Source organism: Corythoichthys intestinalis, chromosome 15 (genome assembly GCF_030265065.1).
Source record: "Corythoichthys intestinalis isolate RoL2023-P3 chromosome 15, ASM3026506v1, whole genome shotgun sequence".
Classification (NCBI taxonomy): Eukaryota; Metazoa; Chordata; class Actinopteri; order Syngnathiformes; family Syngnathidae; genus Corythoichthys; species Corythoichthys intestinalis.
In genome coordinates, this window is record NC_080409.1 from 44,389,651 (window position 1) to 44,408,783 (window position 19,133).

The 19,133-nt window shown below is 39.3% G+C and overlaps 1 protein-coding gene and 1 long non-coding RNA gene across 3 annotated transcripts in view; one reads left to right on the forward strand and one right to left on the reverse strand.

Moving 5' to 3' along the window:
- vgll2b (vestigial-like family member 2b) overlaps positions 1–16,327 on the forward strand; it is a 124,094-nt gene extending 107,767 nt beyond the window's left edge. For both annotated transcript variants that reach the window (XM_057858577.1, XM_057858576.1), the window contains exons 4-5: positions 11,475–11,927; positions 15,590–16,327. In XM_057858577.1, coding sequence (XP_057714560.1) covers positions 11,475–11,927; positions 15,590–15,633 — 497 coding nt within the window. In that variant the 3' untranslated portion in view covers positions 15,634–16,327. The remainder of the gene's footprint in view (positions 1–11,474; positions 11,928–15,589) is intronic.
- Positions 1–19,133, reverse strand: part of LOC130930614 (uncharacterized) — a 108,440-nt gene that overhangs the window by 32,846 nt on the left and 56,461 nt on the right. The gene's annotated exons all lie outside the window — the stretch shown is intronic.

Below are 19,133 nucleotides of genomic sequence, written 5' to 3' on the forward strand. Positions count from 1 at the left end.
AAATGACTAAAACTCGGAAGAATATATACATTCAACATACAGTACATAAGTACTGTATTTGTTTATTATGACAATAAATCCTCAAGATGGCATTTACATTATTAACATTCTTTCTGTGAGAGGGATCCACGGATAGAAAGACTTGTAATTCTTAAAGGATAAATGTGACTTTGTATATTGTGACTAAATATTGCCATCTAGTGTATTTGTTGAGCTTTCAGTAAATGATACTGTAGCCATTTAACTTCTGCCCAAATGCATGATGGGAAGTGCAACCATGACTGTGCGTTGTGGTACCAATTGATATATCTTTTCTGCGTTGGGAAATAACATAGGGTGTTAAGAAAAAGATCGACTATTACCTTACTTCCCTTCTTTGCTTCCCACGATTATTCTAATCGTTGGGAGAGGGATTGTAAGGCTTTAGCCATTTAAAAAATGGCTCCAAAGGCTGCCAAAATTCACTCTACTCATTTAACACTGCCTTTTAGCTTTATATACTGTGTGGGTAAAACGCCGCCATTATAGATTGAATGCGTGAGTGGGTCGTGCAGCGCATGTCTTAATTGTGTTAAATATTGTAACGTGATAAATTGTAAAAAATATTCATTCTCGCCGTTAACGCGATAAATTTGATAACCCTACCTTAAGCTTAAACTAAAGCCTCTGGAAGAGCGTAACACATTATGTCTGTAACGTTAAATACAATTAGAAAACGATTTAATAAAAAAAAAAAAAAAAAAAAAATATATATATATATATATATATATATTTAAAAAAGGCATGTCCGATATTTTTTTGCCGATTCTGATACTGACGTGATCGGACCCGATTGATCGGACATCTCTAGTACAAACATGACACAAACCTTCTTCTATTAGTATTTTCCGCACATAATGGACTATTTTAAAACAGTTTTCATGTATAGGGCGCACTTCATTATAAGGCGCAGTAGTAGTAGTAATAGTAGTGGTTGGTATTGCATTAAGCATCCACAAGATGGAGCTGAGCTAAATGGAATGTCATGCCATAATGAACCAATATTGATAAATATATAAGGCACATCAGGCGCACTGTCGGCTTTTGAGAAAATTGAAGGCTTTCCGGTGCACCTTTATAGTGCGGAAAATACGGTCATGATGAAGGCTCATTATGTATTGGTAGGCTTCTTAGTCTTTTTGATAGTAGGCTAATATAGATACAAGATAAGATAAGAATAAGATGGATATATACAGCATGTGTTGCCTTCATTATAAGGCTTATATAAGGCTTTTAATTTTTTGCAGCTCCAGACATATTTGTTTTTCATTTTTATTCTCCAATAGGGCTCTTTCAACATTTTGGGTTGCCGACCCCTAACCTAGCTGGCTAGAGAGAAGTGCAACTGTTTTTGTGCGAACTAAAAATTATGTCAAATTACCGTATTGGCCCGAATATATAACGGTGTTTTTTACATTGAAATAAGACTGAAAAAGTGGGGGTCGTCTTATAGTCGCAGTCTAGACATTATACCCATTCTCGACGCTAGATGGCGCCAGATATTGAAGCGATGTTCTGTCATGGCAGATCTCAGCTACTCTTAAGTTTAACCAGTTTGCATTATTTTATTGCAATGTTTTTCCTTATTTAGATTGGTTTCAAGACTACAGTTACAGATAGACTTCACTTTGATGGTTAATGCAGTTATTGCAATTTTGCTGTTTTATCACAATAGATTGGTTTATTTACATTTCAAAAACCAGAAGCCATTCATTTACGAATCTGATTGCACTTTACTTTACATATTTAAATGTTCAGATATTAAGATTTGAATGAGGCAAAATAACATGCGTTTTCTCTTAAATATATTGTTATAATCATTTTTCAGATGTACTGTAATTATTTTCTGTTTTAAAATTAATTTGGTGTTCAAAGTCTTTTTCAAACTTGAGTCTTGAAAAAGAGGGGGTCGTCTTATAATCAGGGCCGTCTTATATTCGGGCCAATACGGTATGTACATTTTAAACATGCAAGATATTAAAAACAAAATAAAAAATTCAATTTTTAGCAAACTATGGGGTAAATAGCTCAAAACTTAACACAAATACAGGTAGTCCCAGGGTTAAGACGGATCCGACTTACGCGATTTTGACTTTACGACGCCTGCGTCTTTTTTTTTTTTTTTTTTTTTTTTAATAAATGTTGACTTTTGTTGTGTGATGCATGCTTTTATTGGTGCAGGAAGTGTAGAACAGCAAGCGAACGAATGTACAGACGCGCCCATACAGGTGCACACAGAGCAGCTAAGTGACAAATGTGACAGCCTGCGAGCACATTTGTTGCTTGTGCAGCATCCCGAGGCGACAACTGTATATAACCCCTTTTATACTGTTTATTGGGCGTTGTAATTGTGGTCGAATACTTAGGGCGAGCTTACTTGATTGTTTTTGATGATGTGAGGAAGCTAACTGATACATGCTAATCGTTCTTTATAGCTGTATCAGCAGCTACTGGTAAATGCAAATTTGAATTGCTGTTAGTGAAGATAAAATGAAATTAAATTAGTTTTATTTTAGTTTCATTCTGCAAGTGTTGATGTCATGAGCAGCCGGGGCTTAGCTCACTGTGTAGCTAGGACTTAGCTCTTGCAAGGACAGCACAATGACGTATAATACATGTTTTTGGATAGTTTTTTTTTTTTTTTAACTTAGAGTAGATCGCTAGCTAGACATGTGCCGATTACCGGATTTAAGGTATACCGTAATATGAAAACATCAAGTTTTCAAAACCGCAAAAATTTTCCACCACACCGCTCCTACGGTATTAGCTATTTTTATGCCCCAAGAATGCAGGGAGAAATCCCTCACTTGCAGGTGCAAGGCTTAACCCTCCCCCACCGGTTGTTGCTCAGTGTCAGTGAGTCAGCTGTGCTACACGTTGGCTGAAGGAGGTGAAACTCCTGAAGTTTTTGCCCACATCCAAGAAAACGAAATCGCTCGTATGGGTATACTTCGGCTATAGAAATGTTACAGACGGCCGCGGCTTAGAGAAGGAGGGCCAACCGACATGTAACACGTTTGCTGAGGATGGCTGCCGAGGAGGCAATACCTCCAATATGATTTCGCATTTATACAAAACTAAAGGTTAGTAAACACTGTCATGAACGTTTTCCACCAGCTACAAGAGTTAACTCCTGCGTGTTTAGTGTGTCTAGCTGTGGTAAAACGTGGTGTTTTTTTCTCTGGCAACTGTCTGTGTTGAGAAAGAGAGTGTGTGTACAATGTAAACATGATACGAGTCATGCACACGTACTTTTTATGGAAAATAGTTCAATTATTTTTGTTCTGATGGGAATAATGTTTAGCTGTGGCTGCGGGTTTAGACTCACCTAAAGAACTGCATTTATTTTAATTTTATTTAGAATATTTAGTTGTCGCTTTTGTTTTTAATTTATTTTATTTTAACTTAACATTACACTTATGTTCCAATTTGCTAATGTTTTGAAAAATAAAAATCCTTTCCCATGGAATTTTTTAAATAGTTTTTTTAAACCCAGATATTTCAAAGCAACACATTTTTAGAACTGTGAAACCGTGAGATTTTGGCTTAAAGTTATCATACTGTTAGAATATCATACAGGCACATGTCTCCACCGCAGGAACAGAATTCGTTTGCAAACCGGGGACTACCTGTAGTGAGCAAAAAAACCTCAAAATGTAGCCCCAACTTTCCCCGTTCGTTTGAACTATTTTCAATGTACAATGACAACACAACACATCGGACTGACACACATGACTATAGTTGTGCACATCATTTTAGTGTTTTTAGAAATTGTCTATACTGTTATAAACATTTAAAATTATAGTGAGTAAATGATAAATAAACACCCTAATAGTTGAAAGAAATTTGTCCTTGAAAGAATATGTTGCTATTTGTGGTTTGTTGTGTCAGCTGAGTTTCAGTCCAGCATTAGGTTAAAGTCACTGGTCTTAATGAAAACTGATTCAATTAATTAAATCCAGAGGTGGCTAGCAACTAGGGCTGCAGCTATCGAATATTTTAGTAATCGAGTAATCGACTGAAAATTCTATCGATTAATCGGATAAAACAAATATATTTTTAGGTGAAGAGCAATTATAAATAAACATGAGAAAACAATTTATCTAATCTTGAACCATTTTCAGTCAATCAATGTATTTTCGATGTATATTATTGAAAACAGCCAACAATTGCATCTCAGATGTAACTAGAATTAAAAAAAAAAAAAAATCTCAATTCACTGCTTTCACTCAAAAAACTTTTAGATCCTCTTTAAAAAATTATATATACAGTATATACATATATATATAAATATTTATATATATATACCTAAAAATGCCGTTACGCTTGATAACACACATCACTTAAAAGTTTGGATTTTTTCCCACGTGTTTCAATTGAATTTCTATTTGTGTCAAGCCATTTTTAAGTTCTAGTTAAGTTTTAAATTAGTCTAAACTGTAAGTCCCAATAGGATTTGGAGTTTTTGCAGTGTTCAAAATAAATGTATGATACAGGCTGTATTGGCGCACATTAGGGACCAGTGTTACTTGGTGTTTTATCCAGCAATGACTACTGAGCTAAAATTGATAGTTAGTATTATTGAGTTTTTATTTTACACCCTCATCACTCCACAACGCTATGTTATGTTAAAGCCTGTATGTAAGACACGTTAGCCACGCATCGACAGTGGTCATAATTAATAGAAACCTAGCCCTCCACATGGCTAACATTACGTGAGCTAGTGACAGTAACGTTAATCTTATTTATCAGCGCTTAGCGCTTTTTATTAGTGCTTAGCGCTCTACTGCTTTAAAATGGCGGCTATTTACTAACGCTGCCCAGACGCGGCCGAGTCTGTCATTTCGCATCTAGTTCAACATACATGTGATCTCTATGAAACTCATCAGACGCTACCTGCTACCAACGTAGCATCGTGCGGGCTAGTATTTAGCAATGTCGGCGTCGTTTATAGCGGCTGTCGGCAGCAGTAAGTTTAAAAAAATTTTTTTTTTTTTGCTTTTTCCTCTACGCACGTGACATCAGCGCTATCTACTGTATGTACTGACAATCATTTGGGGTGAGAAGATTGAAGTATGCAGTGCAACAAAATCTGATTAATATACAAAATATGGACGTATGGGTCTGATTGGATGTATGGGTTTCACAGTACACTGTGACGAAATGGTGGGCCAAAAATATGTTCCCCTTTGCATTATTTTGCTTAGGGCCCCCAAATGGCCTGGGCCGGCCCTGGGAAGGCGTCCAAAACAACTAATCTATTGGCATTTAGAAAACATGCCAACTCCACAATCCATATCTCAACGAGCTCATAAATGAGTTCACTTGTGTCTTACGGCTTCACTACATCTTAAAAACATCCGGATGGTGTCGCTACTGGTGTAATCTTAAAGAGCCAGTTACTTCACCTGCATGCGGTCTTTCTGACCACACTTTTGTAACGCGTCACTTCAGTACGACAAACGTCCTGCCTCACAACAGATTCTATGTTTGTCCATGCTGCTCAGCACACAGCCTCGCGGCGGGCGTATCCTCCTTCAAAGACATCGCCCCCCCACAATGGCCGCTGTCAGATTTATATGCCCTGTGATCGGACACTACCCCTAGCCGGGCCACGCGGTGTCTCTTTTCCAGAGGAATATCTAAATATAAAAGTCTACTGCTGAAAACATATAATGGCCTGCTGACATTCTGTCAAGGGCGAGGGGAGGTTGATGGGAGGGGCGATGGGGGCGAAGAAAAAACAACAGGTGGGGGTGCAGAGGACTGAAAAGAGGAGCAGCCGGCACTTACACAGGGTCACTGTTGTGCGTGCACGAGTGTGTTTTAATACTTTCTCGAGGGCCGAGTAGACATGGGAGTGAGAGATGTCACCGCAGACAGTGATTTAAGGCTTTTTGGGCTGCCTCTAGGTCACAGCGTCTGCCTTATATAGATGGCATTCTGGGATATATGGTCTCTATCTCGCTACCACGCTCTCTCTCTCTACACTACATGTGGTTGTGTTTATTTCTGTGTCTTGTTGGAGCTAGCAGTGTGACAGTATGATCCAATGGGGAAGATATCTGGGCAAGGGAGCTAAGCTGTCATGTGACTGCATGCACCCACTCCTCTTTTTAAGCCCCGTTTCCAACGAGTGGTGCAGCTCAGTTTGGTACACCGCTATATTTTCCACGTTCTTTCTGTCAATGAATGATTGGAAGATAATTTAAACACAGAGGGCTCTACTTTTGTAGTGTCAAGTCTGGCGCATCCTTATTTCTGTGCAAGGGCAATGCTTGGTGTACCTTGGTTACCTGGGCTCCTTCTTCCTTAATCCAACTACCTATGATGAAGTCTATAAAATAATCATGACCATGAAGAATTCAAATTCAGCTGCAGCAGATGGAATTTCTAACATAATTCTGAAACACATTTCCAACATTATCACTGCACCTCTTACCCACTGTATCAACTTATCACTACTCTCTGGAGTAGTGCCTCAAATAGCAAAAATTGCACAAATCACATCAATTTTTAAATTTGGAAATAAAAATGATCTGAGCAATTACCGACCAACATCTATTCTGCCTACCCTTTCCAAGGTATTGGAAAGAGTAGTCTACAACAAACTCAGTAACTATCTAGACAAGCTAGACATCATTGTACCATTGCAGTATGGATTCAGAAAGAAAAATAGTACATATATGGCAGTACTTGACCTAACAGAAAAAATCCACGATTAAATTGACAAAGGTGACTACAGAGTCGGCGTTTTTCTGGACCTATCCAAAGCATTTGACACTATTAAGACCGATATATTAATTAAAAAACTCCAACATTATGGGATTAGAGGCCTAGCGCTAGAGTGGTTCAGTAGCTATCTATCTGGAAGACATCAGTATGTCAAGATTAACAATTCAGAATCATCATACAAACTCCTCAATCATGGAGTCCCCCAGGGCTCCATCTTAGGGCCACTCCTCTTCATCCTTTACGTTAATGACTTTGTTAATTCCTCATCTGTTTTTTATAAAGTACTATTTGCTGATGATACAAATTTATTCTTTTCCCATAAACATCCCTTTGCACTTGAGCAAATCATAAATAGTGAACTAAAGAAAATAGACACATGGCTCAAATGTAATAAACTCTCTCTAAATATCAATAAAACAAATTTCATTGTGTTTCGCTCCAATAAAAAATCCAAACGAATCTGCTTAAACATAAATGGAGAAACCATTGAAAGAGTCTGCTCTACAAAATTCCTGGGAGTCCATATTGATGAGTACCTTAGTTTTAAAAAACATATTGATGAGCTCACAAATAAACTGTCGAAATATGCTGCGCTGTTTTTTAAACTGCGACATTATATCCCACTAACTGCACTTCTCACCCTGTATAAATCTTTATTTGAGCCACATTTACAATATTGTAATATCATATGGTGCAACACATTTCCAACCTATCTAAAAAATCTTGAAACCCTACAGAAAAAAGTCATACGTGCCATAACAAGGTCTGGGTTCAATGCTCCTACTAAATTAATATTTCACCACCACCACCACCTTCTGAGGCTAAAAGAACACAACTACTTTCAAAATGCTTGCATAATGTATCAGGTCATCCATAAACTAAACCATAAATTAAGTGATCAGTACTCCTCAGCACACATATACTACTAGAAGAAAAAAATCACATCCCTGGAAAAAGCAGAAGTCTAAAGTCTACAAGCTTTGGCATTGTATGCAGAGGACCACAGATCTGGAATGAACTGGACGAAACACTTAAAATGTCACACTCCATCTCTATTTTTAAGAAAAAAACTGAAAACTCATCTCCTTTCTATGTATGTTTAATATGCTGTCTTTGAATAACATTCCTAAGGTATCACATGTCAAATCCGATGTAATCAGAATTTTGAAATTTCCCATAGTTAATTGCATGTACGTGTATGAATGTGTGTATGTGTGTGTTGTTTGACTGGGCCCCTACTAAAAGCTTTAAATAGCTTATTCGGAGTGTCCCTTTCATACATCTTGTCAGATGAACTGCTTGTATATATGATCATGTTCATGTGTGTACCATGATACGATGTGTGAATAAACTAAACTAAACTAAACTAAACTAAACCCATGTTGCGAAGGAAGGTGTGGCCTTGAAGACCGGTTGATTGACAATTTAAAAAGAACAAGTGATGTTAAAAATCGATGGATGGACGGCTATAGAATATTTCAGTAATCAAGTATTCAACTGAAAATTCCATTGATTAATCGAGTAATCCGACTAAAAACATGTTTTTTTTTAAGGTAAAGAGCAATTATAAATATACTAGTGCTGTCAAATTTATCGCGTTAACGGGCGGTAATTAATTTTTTAAATTATTCACGTTAAAGGGATCCTCTATTTTTAAGACAAGTAATTCTTAAAAGATAAATGTTAGAATGAGTTATGATAATTTGATATTAAAACCCCTCAATGTTTTTGTTTAATAAAGTTTGTAAAATTATTTTAAGTGGTAGATCGCCATTCTTGTTACATCGCAGTAAATGACGTCACTGGTCCTGTTGCCGAAATTCCAGCGTGTCACCCTTTAGCTTTCCCAACATGTCGTCAGTTCTACCCTTCCTATTTGAACCAGATCTGAAAAGTGAAGAGCAGGACAGCGCTGTCGGTCGTTCACAAGACGAGCTTCAGGGAAAAATGTGTGCAGCAAATACCTGATAAGACAAAAGTTGGGTAACACTGGTGATGCGAGAGAGTGCTGTTGTGTTGGGAACTCTGGTTGGGAGCGAGAGTGTACGCTGTCCGGTTTTATTAGCAGATATTCAAGGTAAGCATATTGTGTTTTCAAACTTATCCCAATATAATTATGTAGATTGTTAGCATCCAGAGCTGTCGTGTGCTTTACATACAGTACAGGCCAAAGAGCACACCTTGTGTAATCCATGTCTTGTACATTGTAACTCGTGGTAGCTAGGATACGTGTATAAAAGTACCAAAAAGGGAAGAAGCTTCCACTATGCACATTTATTCACAAAAAATAATATTTCCACCTTGACCACTCTTCACTCGGGAGCTCAGCAGTAAGCAAACACACGTTCCCTGACGAACTCCAACATTGTTGTGAGGTCCACGTCAGAGTCACTGTCGTCACTGTAGCATGCCACAGTGCTTTAATTATTTAGTATGATTTGGGGAAAACTCCCACAAAGAATAGTCAACATAAAAGATAGCAATAGTAATCCAAATCCACGTTTTTTACTCACTCGAAGATCCAGGAATTAGACCGATCCCATGGCAATGTCGCAGCCGTCGATTCCACAAAATAGACTGATGCGAAAAGCCGCTGTGGGACCGACGAATCAAAAAAAAAATGGACGGATCCGAAACCAATATTGCAGACGTGGTGGGACCGTTGGATCCAGAAAATAGACGGATCCCTTACTTGACTGAGGATCCAGGAAAAATGTTCGGGCGCCAGGTGTAACGGGTGGGTAGGTTACGTGCATACAGGGACCAAAAAGGGGGAGAAGCTTCCACTTATGCACATTTATTCACTAAAAATAATAATTCCATCTTGACCACTCACTTCACTCCCCTTGTTTCCATTTGAATGGAAATTGCATCCAAAAGCAGCACATCGTGGCATTTTACTTGGCGAGTTTAGGCAGCAATATGCAATTGTTTAACATGCTACACACTTGGAAAGATACCAATTACGTCATCACTGCGAGCCCGCAAACCATGGCGCCAACTAACGGTCAAAATATGGACTAAATATTATAAAATATTGCCATTGATTGAACATTTTATGTGTTTCTAACAACATATTTTAGTACAAGAGAAAAATTGTGGTTTATTAGAGCATACATGTATTTAAGTTAGAGGATCACTTCATAATATTTGACGCATTTAACGTATGCGCTCATGCATTGCCTCAAACAGATTACAATGACGCCGTTTTTTGCACTTTGAGAACTAAGAGGCAGAGAAAGGTGTCTTGTTTTGTGCTTTTTCTTATCAAAGGTATACCACAAGTGACGTGCTGGAACTTTGTTTCTTTATTAGCACATTCAGCTTTAACATTAACACAGCTTACGGCTCTCGGCAGGCCGTAACTCTAACTCACTCCTGCATCATGTGAGTAAACAACAGTGGCGTTGCGTGCACTTCAGGGTGCCTCGGATAATTCTATATCAGAATATTACAAAAGGCAAGTGGACACAGGCGTTCATTGGACCGCGCCGTTTATTGGCGTAAGCTTCGGCAACTCCTTCACAACAAACATAACTATCATTTAGTGAAAGCACAACAAAAATAATATCTCTCAAAAAAATAATGTTCACAAAAAAGGGCTTCAGTCTGTATTAATGAGGCCCTATTCTCACACATAACAACAATGCAAAGAGAACTGGCATTCCCAATCAAAATACCTATGCAAAATACAAATAAAACCTACTCAGACATTGGTCAAACCTTATTCAAACATTTCATTTAGCTCAACAAATGCACTGGATGGCAATATTTAGTCACAATATACAAACTATTAGAGGTTGTTATACGTTGTGAAGCCTGCACTCAAATGATCGTGAAGTACAATGGATGCACCGGTAAACAGGGAACAATGGCAACAGTTGAGGGACAAAACACACTCTTTGGCCTGATTTCTAAGTACTTTAAAACTCACCATTGACACCTTGTGGTGTATTTCAATCACTATCTTACGTAGTTAAAGACACATTTATTTATTTATTTATTTTTATTTTAAAAGAAGTAAATCTCTCGCTCAGTAACCGGCAGCATCCTTCACAATGTTGGGAATGCGTCCGTTAATTAAAGGTGTCCGGGCGGCAGACGTGTCTTAAAATTTGTTCTGCTACAAGCGGCTGTCATAAAGTTATGAGGGAAAAATCATCGTTTTTGAACCTTTATGAATCGTACTCGAATTGTCACGTGTTGAATCGCGGTGCTTCTAATAATCGTTTTTTTGGAACTCCCTTATTAGGCACCAGTGCTATTTGGTGTTTTATCCAGCTATGACTACTGAGCTAAAATAGACAGTTAGCTTGACTATGTTTTCATTTTACACCTTGATCACGCTACAGCGCTGTGCTTTTACAGATTAAATAAAGCCTGTATGTAAGACACGTTAGCCACGCATCGACAGTAGTCATAATTAATAGAAGCCTAGCCTTCCGCAGGGCTAACATTATGTTAGCAAGGTAGAGTTACTAACGCCGGCGAGTGTGTAATTTCGCATCTAGTTCTATACACATCTATGATATCTATGAGACGCATCAGACGCTACCACCGTAGCATCATGCAGGTGTAGCTTGTAGCAAAGTTAGCATAGTTTGCCACATCTCCACTATAAAGCTACGCAAAGTTCCGTAAGCTATGTGAGTCAATTGTATATCATGTTCATTAGTATTCGCCTGTGCTTTCTCGATCAGACACGCCTTCGCCGAGCAGCCGACGAAGCTTCCCTCCATCCTTCTGGGACAGTAACTACTCATCGCCTCAAAGTCGCGCACACTGTGAGACAGCAGCTCCTTCCTATTCCATGGACCCCTACGCGTCAGGGCTGCACCCTGGCCTGCCTCATCCGCACGCTCACCCTCACCCACACCCACACGCTCACCCTCACTCACACCCCCACCCAGCAGAGAGCTGGGGATACACCCAAGCTCAGGCCTATGGGCCCCCGAGGCCTCTCCATGAACTGTACTCGCCCTCCGCTTTGGAGCCCCACTACGGGCCACTGCTCATGCCTGCCGTTCGGCCGGCCCACCTGCCTACCTTGCCGAGCCACTACGAAGTAAGCAAGTTGGAACCCACGGCGTCCTGGCCCGGCCTGCTCCCCCCGGGAGATGTGAGCCAGACACTAGCCCTCAACATGGATGCAGGTAAACAATTCTAGGTTTACGAGGGGGTTCTGTTCTGACAGAGACAGGGTAAACTACTAAACTAATTTAATAGCCTTCAAAATTACACTCAAATGTTCTATTAAAAAAAAATAATTGTAAGAAATACATTGAAAACAATCAAATAGAATAGCATGACGATGTGTGTACCACCTCAAGTGCTGCGGCACAAACCGCAAACAGTTAGGCTTAAAAAGCTCAGAATTATCAGACAGGGGGACTTTGGCAATGTCTTTAACCTCATCAGGGCCAAGCATCTCGCTAACAATGTCTTTGCAGGCAGGTAGTATTAATGTCTCTGCCACAGTGTGGTAGGGTGACCATATTTTGATTTCTAAAAAAAAGGACACTCGGCCTGGCCTCGAGATACTTGAATTTCAGGATCACTCAAAGTTGCCTATATCACCCACCTTTTTTTACTCAACTGGTTACTCAACAGGCTTTATTCTTCCTAAAAAAGTAATGAAACAATAAAAAAACAACAACAAAAACAAAAAAAACGAATAGTGATTAAAAAAAATAATATAATGCAGACCCATGGAAATGTAGTCCAGTCAATACACACACACACACACACAGTAAGCTATGTGCCAACTCAACATTTTATAAAATTACTATCACGACAATCGTTGTTGACAAATTGTTATTCCCACTCAATTGTTATTCTCATTCAATGTTCTAGATTGTACGCAAACAATAACCGAAATAAACTGACAAGCTATTCAACCAGCATGTTTCCAAACGCAGCAGTTCAAAACTACATTGCCCATAATGCCTAGCGAGGCTGAGCTCACTGATTGCTAAGCTATTAGCGAGTATGGGAGCCGAGGCAAAATCAGACTTTGCTATAAAAGTTTCCAATAATCGGCAGCCCAAACGGGATTTTACAGATTACACCAGTACAAATCTCCGACAGAAGTTAAGAGTTGCCATTAGGGTTGTTCCGATCATGTTTTTTTGCTCCTGATCCGATCCCAATCATTTTAGTTTGAGGATCTGCCAATCCCGATATATCCTGATCCGATTGCTTTTGTTTTTTTTCCCCTCCCGATTCAATTCCAATCATTCCCGATAATTTTTCCCGATCATATACATTTTGGCAATGCATTAAGAAAATTAAAACCAATTAAAACAATGCTCCAAAAACCTGCTAAAATTCACTTATTTTACGCTGCCTTTTAGCGCTAAATATAGGTAAAACGGTGCCATTATAATTTGAACGCGACAATGCGTGAGTACGTCGTGCAGCGCATGCGTTAATTGCTTTAAATATATTAACGTGATTAATTAAAAAAAAAAAAAAAATACCACCATTAACGCGATAAATTTGATAGCCCTACTTTAAGCCAAAACGAAAGACTCTGGATGAGTGTAAGGCATTTTGACTGTAACGTTAAATACAAATAGAAGACGATTTAATTAAAAAAATAAATATATATTAATATATATACTATATATATAGCCACGTCTTTTAGAACTCCTTATTGAACTCCTTACTGTAGTCTGATCTCTCGCCAAACCGTCAGTAGATGGTGGTAATTCCCCATGAAACAAAGAGTAAACTGCCAGCAAAAAAAGAAGATCTACTCCTTCTCCCGCCCCTACTAGTCGGAGCCACGTCAACACAGGCAGGCGCTGCCCCCTAGTGGCCGGAAAGATTCCCTTCAAATTGTTCCCGTGAAAAATGTTAAAAACCGGACATTTTCATGAATTTATAAAACCCGGCCGGACGCTCCGGAGGGCACGTAATAAGAGGACTTGTCCGGGCAAAACAGGACGTTTGGTCACCCTACAGTGTGGGACTTTTTGGATTTAGCAACAAGTTCAGCAACAAGCTAACTAGCTTTGAGGACTTTCTCATTTGCTTTGTAGTTTTTCTCAAAAAAAATTGCCATCGACTTGTTTTGAAGCGGCTGGTTTTAAGTTTGGAGATGACGTTTAAGCTTGCTTGTTACCATGGCGCTGTTGGAGAGTTGCTTGTGTCACGTTCAGCAAGGTGGCTGATGGCGAGAAATCCGAAAAGTTCTTGAATGCGACGCAAGCAATACCTGGCTCATCTGCACACAAGCGAAACCTTCTACCTACTCCTTCCTTCTGCAACTCTGCCCAATGACGTTTGAAAAATAAATAAATAAATAAATAAATAAATGCGATATTGGATCCAGTGGTACCCTGACATGCGATTGCTTCGACACAGACATAAAATTTGACTTGCTATTTGTTTCTACATCCAACGACATGCTCGAAATACGACGATTAATGACAGCACCGCAGTTTCTTTGTTGCGGGAGAAATCATTATGGGTTCCAAGAAGGTTAGTGCAAGTGGTGAAAAAAAGGAAAAATGTGACGCTTACTATTGAAGGAATTTAGTCCTCCTAGCCCAAACCCCACGGGGAGGCCGGCAACAGAACGGAAATGTGCTCCGCCGCTCGACGCCCCCGAAGAGCCAGGCCAGGAGGAAGCCAAACTCCACGCGTTCCTGTGTTAACCCTTTGCACACTGACTCCATGTTTCAAAAGCTTGAAGAACACTCGCCGAAAACAGGTTGACAATTTATTCGTCGACAATGGTAAAAAACAAGGCAAAAACAGACGACGGAGGGACAATTCTGGATCCAAAACAAGGCTACATGTTTCCGAGCAGAAGAAATCTGTCTTATCTCAGTGTCCAGTCTTTTTGAAGTCTTTGCTGACGCGGGTCTTGTCGAAGGCGTTTCTGGGCGTTGCTTTTTGATCTTCCCCTTGTTGGCCGGTTTGAGGCGGCTTAGGTTCGTGCGCGGATTGGGACGCCCGCTATCAACTTTGCTGTCCGGGCTGGTTGTGCTTGTTTTAGGACAAAGCGCTTTGTCCTTGGAGTTTGCTGGGAGAGCAGATTACCCGAGTTGGTGCGTCACTCTTGTGATAAGACGGCATTGTGTATCTCTTCTATTTCTTTTCATTAAACTATGGTGTGCTATTTATTTTATATTAGTAGTGTAGTCCTACCGTAAATATGAAAATGATACTATTTCCTGATTAATTATATTACGTGTGTTAGCCTAATGCAAACAGTTAGACGGTGCCTACGAAAACCTGTACCATATGTATGTGTTAGACTATATATGTGTTAGACTAATGCAAACAGTTATATGGTGTGTGCGATGACGACATCGTTTCTCCTTTACTATTGAAATGAAGATGGAAATGATTAGGAGTGTAATGGTACACAAAAATCTCGGTTCGGTACGTTCCTCCGTTTTGAGGTCAAGGTTCGGTTCATTTATATTATATATAATATATCATTAGATATAGGGCTAGGAGTTGAAAGAAATGGAATAAAGCCTGTAAATAAATTGGAGGCAACCCAGTCCAAAACCTAGTCTAAAACGACACTTGGCCTTTAGGGCGCTGTGTGTCTTAACCTTCACCTAACCCCTTAGAATTACCCTCCGAACACCTGGGGTTCAATCAAACCCAGGGTAAGAACCACTGGCTTACACCAAACCCACGCGCTTGTTGTGAGCACCCCCACAAACACAGGCACCTTGAATGCAGTCAAGTCTTTGTCAAGAGAATGCTTGGCTAAAATGACCTCCATGACAACGTGTGCTCTGCTGTATGCCGACAAGCTCCTAATCACTGTTTTTCTATTATGCTTTCTCAGGCTTGCAGCAGCACAAGAAAGGCAAAGAGCTCTACTGGTTTTAACGAGGCCCACATTGACCACAGCCAATTAGTCCCTGGACCGTCTTCGCTATTGAACAAGCATCTCTTCTTTATCCCATGCATTGGATTCATTCATACACATACACACATGTGCAAAACCACCTGGCCTCCTCTTACAGGATGCAGCCTAGCTCTAGGTGGATGTGAGTGCACCATGGAGATAACACATAATCTGGACCGCCTTCGCCATGTCCCTCTCCCGGGGCAGAGCCTGGCATGGGTGGGACGCCATGTTGGACCCAGAAAAATAGACTTCAGCTGATCGAGGGATGGACCTAGGGGGAGGGGATTGTTCCAATGTGCCTGGTTATCTCCATTTCATTCTTTTGTTTGTTGCTGCATCCACCAATAAATCAGACGAGAAATGGAGATTTTTACTTTTTGACTGACATGGTGTCATTTCTATTTATTTGTGTTTATTTTATTGAATTGTTTGCTTTATAGGCCAGTGCTTCTGCAATGATTGTGGTTGGGGTTCTCCAAGTGACCACACAAGATGTATAATGTGGCCATTGTGCTCTTAAGGGGGAAAGTGTTTATCAGGGGTAAGAGAAAATGTGTTCTTTGGATTTTTTTTTGCTTTTTTTTTCTCCATATGCTCAATAAGTACTCTCTCATTTGTGTGTTATTCTCTTGATTTATTTTTGTGTCCAAAAAGATTGTGATGTCAATAAATATTTTTATGGTAAAGCGACACATTTCTCAAGTGTGTTGAATAAAGAAAGATGATAAACAATTCATTGATTAATAAAATTAAATTGTGATTGAGGTAAGGCCTATGACTAGGCATTGGCCAGTCGCTGGTTTCAAGGTTTACCGTGGTATGAAAACGTCACGGTTTCAAAACCACAAAAATTTCCCATCATACCGTAGTATGGTATTAGCTATTTTTATGTCCCAAAAATGCAGCGAGAAATGGCTTGGAGTGGGAGTGCTCCCCCCTCCCCCCTCTGGTTGTTGCTCTGTCCTGTGTGTTGGTGACACTGCTGTCGCTGTCAAAACTACACCTGAGCTTTTTCCCCCTCAAAAAAGACAGTCGCTTGTATGACATTTAATTCGTAAATCATCAGCCAGAACGCAAAGTAAATATGACAGCGCAGGGATGACGAGACGGGCACAGGTCCCAGAACATACGCAGAAAATGGTGCTGAAAACAACACGCAAATGCCCACCTGCCATTCTGTGAGACGTACAAGCCTCATTTTCAGATAATAACCATGGCATAATTGTTATGACAACAATTTACAATGATCTCATTTGCTCCCAAAAACGTATAAATACATTCTATTAGAGCTGTCCCGACTAGTCGACGTTGTTGACGTCATCGATGACGTAAATGCGTTGACGGGCAAAACATACCGTCGATGGGTATTGACAGGTTAAAAAAAAAATACATGCAGATAAAGTTTATAATGGCGGGCGCTCCCGATACAAGTGGTTGTTACTGGCACCCCCAAGGGGGCCGCTGTTATTTCAATGTGACTGGCGTTGTCAGATTGAGCAAAGAGGAAGAGAGTGGGCGAGCGAGCGAGAGGGAGCGAGATCGGTGAGTTGGAAAGGTGCGCGGGTAGCGCCGAGTTGAGTGGCTGTGTCCCCTACGTTTTTGTTTTGGTCAATAAAAGTATCCATAAAGAGCCATCCGACGCCTCTCAGTGTTTTTATGCACGCCGCCGCCTTCCTGAGAAAGAAATCGGACGAACCGACGACAACGAGCCAAGTGAATCGCCAGTTCACTCCTCACTATGGCGAGGAGTTGAAAACACTGCCAATTACCAAAAAGGGCAGAATTGGTAACACCTGAAAGCGGCATAAAGCCAAAAAAGCGGACCAGAATAGCCAGAGCCTGGAATTATTTCAAGGAAAATATGAAGGGTCCCACTTTGAGTACTCTTTGCTAAGCTGAGCTCGCATACCACGGTAGCACGTCGGCTATGACGTTATGAACACTTGAAGCGCCGTCACCCAAGTGTAATTTTCGAAGACAACAAGAAACAACAAGCTAGCGGATTGTAAATCCATACAACTTTCTAACGACTTTTTTTAATGGAAGTTGACTTTATGTGTGTCGTATCAACGTGCATTTTTATTTAATAAAATAATTAATATATATAATATAATTATATGATTTTTTTTCAAATTATTATTAAATTTATTAGGATCATGGAAGCTCCCACTTGGGGAAAATATATACATATATTCTGTATATACATAATAAAAACATATGAAAACAGCACTGGCCTGCTTACTGTAATCCATGACTGCGCTAATATTAGTTACTCAATATTATAAAGTATTACATATAGTAATATACTATAAAATACTATATATTTAATTTTTGTTACTGTGGGTATGTGTGCCTTTCATTCAAAATAATTGTGGTAATATTTCAGTGTGCCCTGTACTTGATCTATTTTCAGGTTAAAACAAACAAAAGTTGAACAGTTTTTCCCATCCCCCAAAAATGCGGAATGCACACCAGAAAAAGCATCTGAACTCACACAAATTATTCTGAAAATAATTGTCCAGGACATTGCAATTCATTTTAACATTTAGAACAATATAGACAATGACATATCACAAAAAGAGTAAGAATTGTTTTGACTCCTGTTAAAGAGGTGAAGTCACAGTGTTTCCGTTTACATTTTTTTGCACTAGTTAATGCCAGCAGCATTTGACCTCGTTGTTTGTGATTTATTATTGGTATTTACGTTATCTATTTATACGTTAATAAAGAATTTAGGTGTTCCAAAATGTTTTTTGTGAATTAATAAGCTTGAACAAAAATGTCATTATTAAAGTAGTAAAAAAATAAATAAATAAATACATTTTAAAAAATTATTAGATTAGTCGACTAATCGTGAAAATAGTTGGCTGACTAATCGGGAGGCTAATTAGTCGTTTGGGACAGCCCTACATTCTATCTTTAATTGTTTCAGTGTCCCAAAGACGTATTTATACGTCTTTTACATTTTTTTTTTTTTTTTTTTTTTACAAGAGACATCTCTGGGTTATGATTCAATTTGGCTCCAAAGCACAAAGCTGAAAATCCATTTTAAAGCAATAAAACTGGCCACTGGAGGGCAGTAGCGCATTTGGTAAGACCCTGGATGACCGAGCAGAACGACCGAGACCGCCAGTGCAGCGCACGATGCCGTTGAGTCCGTGCTACTCGCCGAGCAGACCCTGCATAGACTCCAAAAAATCCATCTTTATGAGACAGGCGGCGATGAGGGAAAAGTTTACCCGGCTGTCGCGGCCACAACAGCGTCATCGCTCAGTTAGTTATGTGTAAATAAATAAATGAATAAATAAATAAATAAATAAATAAATTAAAAAATTTGTCTTGATGTTTATGTTATTTTGTAAAAGGAAAACATTATTCAGATGTTTAGGATGTAACTAAAGCAAAAAATAGCTGTGTTAAAGTTATGTTTGAAATGTATGCTTTCACAAAAAGCTCAATTTCTCCGTTTTTTCATCAG